The sequence below is a fragment of the Xyrauchen texanus genome, chromosome 23, assembly GCF_025860055.1.
Source record: "Xyrauchen texanus isolate HMW12.3.18 chromosome 23, RBS_HiC_50CHRs, whole genome shotgun sequence".
Taxonomy (NCBI): domain Eukaryota; kingdom Metazoa; phylum Chordata; class Actinopteri; order Cypriniformes; family Catostomidae; genus Xyrauchen; species Xyrauchen texanus.
In genome coordinates this window covers 2,234,154-2,241,653 of record NC_068298.1, presented here as the reverse complement: position 1 = coordinate 2,241,653, position 7,500 = coordinate 2,234,154, and the positions used below count along the sequence as shown (strand labels likewise).

The 7,500-nt window shown below is 42.0% G+C and overlaps 1 protein-coding gene and 1 long non-coding RNA gene across 2 annotated transcripts in view; one reads left to right on the top strand and one right to left on the bottom strand.

Annotated features, from left to right (window-relative positions):
- Positions 1 to 7,500, top strand: part of LOC127663431 (uncharacterized) — a 212,842-nt gene that overhangs the window by 199,850 nt on the left and 5,492 nt on the right. The gene's annotated exons all lie outside the window — the stretch shown is intronic.
- Positions 598 to 7,500, bottom strand: part of LOC127663430 (macrophage colony-stimulating factor 1 receptor-like) — a 27,212-nt gene continuing 20,309 nt past the window's right edge. The window contains 2 exon segments of the mRNA XM_052155026.1: positions 598 to 3,911; positions 7,414 to 7,500. The exon segment at positions 7,414 to 7,500 is cut by the window's right edge and continues 22 nt beyond it. Of these exon segments, the coding sequence (XP_052010986.1) occupies positions 3,756 to 3,911; positions 7,414 to 7,500 (243 nt within the window). The 3' untranslated portion in view covers positions 598 to 3,755.

The window sequence follows — 7,500 nt, the reverse complement described above, 5'->3', positions numbered from 1 at the left end:
TGTCATGTAACAACTGGAGTTATTGTTTTGTTTGAAATTGGTCTAAACACTCGTATGTTGTTTGTTCAGTGTTACATGCTGGAAGCGAAGGAATGTATCGAGGAAAATGGGAAAAATAGGAAAATTATTATTAAGTCTGTCCACAAAATGTAAAATCACATGTTTACTGATAGTGGCACCTGGTGGCCAAGATTGGTACTGCATGCATTTTTGAAGAGACACTTTTTTTTTTTTTTCACCAGTTAAATATTTATTTTTCCAGCTTGCGGTTCAGGGCTTCCATAGGATCTGTTCATATGACTTTAGACACTTTGGACAGTCATGGAAAATAATTCAACAGAAGAGGGTTTGGACCAACATGAGGATTTGTATTTTTCGTGTGAATCATTTCTTGATTTAAAAAAAGAAATTCTGTAAAAGGAGAAGTATAGTTTAAAATGTGCCTGGAAAGACAGATTATGACTTTATTTTAATTTTAGAGAACTCAGATTATTTCAGATCCTGAAAGCACTTCAGACTCTTAATAACAAATCAGATTTATTTTCCGACCCCCTCATGATTGTAAATAAGAAACATTTGAACTGCTTCAGGCGAGAAATCATCCGGATTTATTTTAGTTTCATTTTTGGATTCTGCTTTTCATGCATGACACAAATCCTGCATGCTTTATTATTAATCTGACTGTCATGCTGGGACTCACAGAAGCGCATGTCATTGGCTTTTCTGGTCCACTTTAAAGAGGCAAACATGAGGCAACTGAAACCGTTGACATGACAAAAGCATTAACCTCACAATCTCTCTGCAATAAGCACACGTGTACTCATAAAAACAACATCATATGATATCTGTCATGGTTTATTAGTAGCTTACAGTAGCAGTTTCTCTAGTACAAATATTCATCCAAATCAAAGACATACAAATTCAGTCTCAAGACTTCATTGATTATGTCTTTCCAAAATATCTACAAATATAGCAAAGTCATTTTACAAATCCTGCATTTTTATCAATGCACCACCACAGAAGACAACAAGCATACGAGATCTATTACTGGCAGTTTGTGCTTTGAGAAAGACAAAGAGAAATCACATTTGAAAGCATTTTTGTCACGTAACTTAAAGGTACTCCACATGGCAGTGAGTGTCTGATGTCACATTTGATGAGAATAACATTTCAGTGAGAGTAAAACATTCAGAACCTTTGAAACAATGTCAGATGTGTCAGTTGAGAGTTCTAAAATGGAACTCTGAAATGGAATGTTCAGAAACAAATGGAGTTCTATATGAGCTCCTAGAAAACACCTGAAGATAAAGGACGACAGGAAACCTTACAGCTGACGATTATTATAAGTCATCTGTAATAATAACAATAAAACGGTTGCATGATAATGCATTTCACCTTTTGTCATGTAAAAAAATGAGATGGCGACCGCTGACCTCTGAAACGTTATTGCATCAACAGCATGTCAATATTTCAGAAATCAACAATCTTCCAATAATTACAGTCTCACGAGCTACAGGTACACATAAACATAGAAAGAGTCAGATATGATGAAATGAATCACTCGTGGTTCAACTCATGAGTCATTCGGTCAGGAATCGGGTTTTAATGGTCTCACTGTGTGTTTTGTGATGTAGATTCAAAAGAACCGATTCATTAGAGTCATTTGTTCATGAATCGGACTACACTGGTCTCACTAAGTTTTTTGCCGTATTGATTCAAAAGAACCGACTCATGAGTCATTTGGTCAGGAATCGAGTTTTAATGGTCTCACTGAGTATTTTGCAATGTAGATTCGAAAGAACCGATTCATTAGAGTCATTTGGTCAGGACTCGGACTACACTGGTCTCACTGTGTGTTTTGTGATGTAGATTCGAAAGAACCAATTCATTAGAGTCATTTGGTCAGGACTCAGACTACACTGGTCTCACTGTGTATTTTGCAATGTAGATTCAAAAGAACCGATTCATTAGAATCATTTGGTCAGGAATCGGGTTTTAATGATCTCACTGTGTGTTTTGTGATGTAGATTCGAAAGAACCAATTCATTAGAGTCATTTGGTCAGGACTCAGACTACACTGGTCTCACTGTGTATTTTGCAATGTAGATTCAAAAGAACCGATTCATTAGAGTCATTTGGTCAGGAATCGGGTTTTAATGGTCTCACTGTGTGTTTTGTGATGTAGATTCAAAAGAACCGATTCATTAGAATCATTTGGTCAGGAATCGGGTTTTAATGATCTCACTGTGTGTTTTACAATTTAGATTCAAAAGAACTGATTCATTAGAGTCATTTGGTCAGGAATCGAGTTTTAATGATCTCACTGTGTGTTTTGCAATGTAGATTCAAAAGAACCGATTCATTAGAGTCATTTGGTCAGGACTCAGACTACACTGGTCTCACTGTGTATTTTGTGATGTAGATTCAAAAGAACCGATTCAATAGAGTCATTTGGTCAGGAATCGAGTTTTAATGGTCTCACTGTGTGTTTTGCAATGTAGATTCAAAAGAACCGATTCATTAGAGTCATTTGGTCAGGACTCAGACTACACTGGTCTCACTGTGTGTTTTGCAATGTAGATTCAAAAGAACCGATTCATTAGAGTCATTTGGTCAGGACTCAGACTACACTGGTCTCACTGTGTATTTTGCAATGTAGATTCGAAATAACTGATTCATTAGAGTCATTTGTTCATGAATCAGACTACACTGGTCTCACTAAGTTTTTTGCCGTATTGATTCAAAAGAACCGACTCATGAGTCATTTGGTCAGGAATCGAGTTTTAATGGTCTCACTGTGTATTTTGCAATGTAGATTCGAAATAACCGATTCATTAGAGTCATTTGGTCAGGAATCGGGTTTTAATGGTCTCACTGTGTGTTTTGTGATGTAGATTCAACAGCGATGTTGCGTAACGCAGTAAACATTGTCAGAGTATATTAGCGTGGGATCCCGTCCGTATCGGTGGAAGAAGCACATTGAGGAACCGTCACTGGAAATCATGAAACTCATTTGGTTCTGGTGATTATGTAATTATTATTTTGTTTTTAAATGAACCGGTTTCTAAAGAACAGTTTAAATTATGCACAGTTTTATTTCATGCCAAGAAATATTTATGGCTGAAAGTTTTCATTTTGGACCCTGTATGAAGATCACATGTGAATTACAGATGATGCACACGCACGTTTGTTTGTTTGTTTGTTTGAGATTTTCTTTGATTGCAAAATCAATGACAGGACTGATGCAGAAGTGGAAGTGGAACGTGCTGCGTATGCAAACAAACTGCAACCCCGACTGATTTTCCAACGCTCGCAACAGAGAAGTTGAGTTGAACCCAGAGCAAACCGAATCTGAGGTGAAGAGATCTGAACCTCAAAGCTATTTGAGAAGTGAAACCAGTGCATTTAAAACAACACGCAGAAGAGTTCAAGAGTGTTTACATCAGTGCTTCTCAAACGGTGGGTCATGAACCGAACACAATGTTGAACGCAACTAATAAAATACAACCAATGATGTAGTCGTGCGTAGTCAGGAGAGCAAAATATAAAGACTGTTTAACTTTGAAATGCTTCCCGTGCGGCCAAACAAACTCATCCGCCGGACACTTGGTCGAAGCTCGTCAAATTTCACGTACAGGTTGTGTGACTCAAAAACTAGTGAAAAAAACCTTCATGATTGGCGGTTCACATGCATCTGTAAGGGGTCGTTTATGTAGAGTATGAAACCGAGAGGAATGCATGCGATAGTTTGACTCTCAGCACATCTGGTAGTTATTTGCATTCATGAGCGGGTGATCCTCTTCCTCCTGGTCACATGACGTCTCATAGGACTCATCATTGCACTTCGCCCGGTCACATGACTCCAGTTCTTCTCCGTGCGCGTCGGATTGGAGGTTCTTGTACTCCGTGTGCTGCAAAGGAATGGGAAAATTAAGAGATGCCACCAGTTGAACCTCACACAGGCCATGTTCGGAATAGCAAACGACTCATTTATTTACATATTACATTTATGCATTTGGGAGACGCTTTTATCCAAAGCAACTTACAGTGCACTTATTACAGGGACAATCCCCCCGGAGCAACCTGGAGTTAAGTGTCTTACTCAAGGACACAATGGCGGTGACTGTGGGGATCGAACCAGCAACCTCCTGATTACCAGTTCTGTATTTTAGCCCACTACGCCACCACCACTCCAACTACTACTTTTACTACTTCCCAAGTGTGCAGTATGTGTAGTGAGCTTATAGTATGTCAAACATTGTTTTACACAAAAATGGATTCTAAAATGTAAAACTTTCATTAGAGATCGACTGATGTTGGTTTTTATCCTTGTGCGACCCCGCATCCACACACGTTGTATTTTGGCTTTGCTATATGTAATGCATCATTTAAATGAAGTAAAACTGACTGCATACTGTTCACAAGACTCTACACTGTCATTTAAGGGTTAAACGTCTGGCGCGTCACATGACACAACAGCATGACGTCAATTTCAGTGAAGCGCTCACTGAGACCAGTGCAGAAAGACAGCACACTGGAGGTTAAGTCATGCACTAAATAGGGAGCAAGGGAGCATCCTATAGCTCTCCTATAACTGTTCTGAGACCAGTGCAGACAGACAGCACACTGGAGGTTAAGTCATGCACTAAATAGGGAGCAAGGGAGCATCCTATAGCTCTCCTATAACTGTTCTGTGACCAGTGCAGACAAACAGCATACTGGAGGTTAAGTCATGCACTAAATAGGGAGCAAGGGAGAATCCTATAGCTCTCCTATAACTGTTCTGAGACCAGTGCAGACAGACAGCACACTGGAGGTTAAGTCATGCACTAAATAGGGAGCAAGGTAGAATCCTATAGCCCTCCTATAACTGTTCTGAGACCAGTGCAGACAGACAGCACACTGGAGGTTAAGTCATGCACTAAATAGGGAGCAAGGGAGCATCCTATATCTCTCCTATAACTGTTCTGAGACCAGTGGAGACAGACAGCACACTGGAGGTTAAGTCATGCACTAAATAGGGAGCAAGGGAGCACCTATAGCTCTCCTATAACTGTTCTGAGACCAGTGCAGACAGACAGCACACTGGAGGTTAAGTCATGCACTAAATAGGGAGCAAGGGAGAATCCTATAGCCCTCCTATAACTGTTCTGAGACCAGTGCAGACAGACAGCACACTGGAGGTTAAGTCATGCACTAAATAGGGAGCAAGGGAGCATCCTATAGCTCTCCTATAACTGTTCTGAGACCAGTGCAGACAGACAGCACACTGGAGGTTAAGTCATGCACTAAATAGGGAGCAAGGGAGCATCCTATAGCTCTCCTATAACTGTTCTGAGACCAGTGCAGACAGACAGCACACTGGAGGTTAAGTCATGCACTAAATAGGGAGCAAGGGAGCATCCTATAGCTCTCCTATAACTGTTCTGAGACCAGTGCAGACAGACAGCACACTGGAGGTTAAGTCATGCACTAAATAGGGAGCAAGGGAGCATCCTATAGCTCTCCTATAACTGTTCTGAGACCAGTGCAGACAGACAGCACACTGGAGGTTAAGTCATGCACTAAATATGGAGCAAGGGAGCATCCTATAGCTCTCCTATAACTGTTCTGAGACCAGTGCAGACAGACAGCACACTGGAGGTTAAGTCATGCACTAAATAGGGAGCAAGGGCGCATCCTATAGCTCTCTATAACTGTTCTGAGACCAGTGCAGACAGACAGCACACTGGAGGTTAAGTCATGCACTAAATAGGGAGCAAGGGAGAATCCTATAGCCCTCCTATAACTGTTCTGAGACCAGTGCAGACAGACAGCACACTGGAGGTTAAGTCATGCACTAAATAGGGAGCAAGGGAGCATCCTATAGCTCTCCTATAACTGTTCTGAGACCAGTGGAGACAGACAGCACACTGGAGGTTAAGTCATGCACTAAATAGGGAGCAAGGGAGCATCCTATAGCTCTCCTATAACTGTTCTGAGACCAGTGCAGACAAACAGCACACTGGAGGTTAAGTCATGCACTAAATAGGGAGCAAGGGAGCATCCTATATCTCTCCTATAACTGTTCTGAGACCAGTGCAGACAAACAGCACACTGGAGGTTAAGTCATGCACTAAATAGGGAGCAAGGGAGCATCCTATATCTCTCCTATAACTGTTCTGAGACCAGTGCAGACAAACAGCACACTGGAGGTTAAGTCATGCACTAAATAGGGAGCAAGGGAGCATCCTATAACCCTCCTATAACTGTTCTGAGACCAGTGCAGACAAACAGCACACTGGAGGTTAAGTCATGCACTAAATAGGGAGCAAGGGAGCATCCTATAACCCTCCTATAACTGTTCTGAGACCAGTGCAGACAAACAGCACACTGGAGGTTAAGTCATGCACTAAATAGGGAGCAAGGGAGCATCCTATAACCCTCCTATAACTGTTCTGAGACCAGTGCAGACAGACAGCACACTGGAGGTTAAGTCATGCACTAAATAGGGAGCAAGGGAGCATCCTATAGCTCTCCAATAACTGTTCTGAGACCAGTGCAGACAGACAGCACACTAGAGGTTAAGTCATGCACTAAATAGGGAGCAAGGGAGCATCCTATAGCTCTCCTATAACTGTTCTGAGACCAGTGCAGACAGACAGCACACTGGAGGTTAAGTTGTGCACTAAATAGGGACCAAGGGAGCATCCTATAGCCCTCCTATAACTGTTCTGAGACCAGTGCAGACAGACAGCACACTAGAGGTTAAGTCATGCACTAAATAGGGAGCAAGGGAGCATCCTGTAGCTCTCCTATAACTGCTCTGAGACCAGTGCAGACAGACAGCACACTAGAGGTTAAGTCATGCACTAAATAGGGAGCAAGGGAGCATCCTGTAGCTCTCCTATAACTGTTCTGTTCTGACAGCACACTAGAGGTTAAGTCATGCACTAAATAGGGAGCAAGGGAGCATCCTATAGCCCTCCTATAACTGTTCTGAGACCAGTGCAGACAGACAGCACACTAGAGGTTAAGTCATGCACTAAATAGGGAGCAAGGGAGCATCCTGTAGCTCTCCTATAATCTGTTCTGAGACCAGTGCAGACAGACAGCACACTAGAGGTTAAGTCATGCACTAAATAGGGAGCAAGGGAGCATCCTATAGCTCTCCTATAACTGTTCTGAGACCAGTGCAGACAGACAGCACACTAGAGGTTAAGTCATGCACTAAATAGGGAGCAAGGGAGCATCCTATAGCCCTCCTATAACTGTTCTGAGACCAGTGCAGACAGACAGCACACTAGAGGTTAAGTCATGCACTAAATAGGGAGCAAGGGAGCATCCTGTAGCTCTCCTATAATCTGTTTGTGCATGTTTGCCAGATCTCCGAGCAGGTTTATGGTTTATAATAAAGCTGTAAAGTGAGTTTACCTGCTGGTCAGGTGCGTCTCCCAGCATCCTCTCGATGAGTTGACTGATCTTACTGAAGGTCGGTCTCTCAGCGGGATCCAGGTTCCA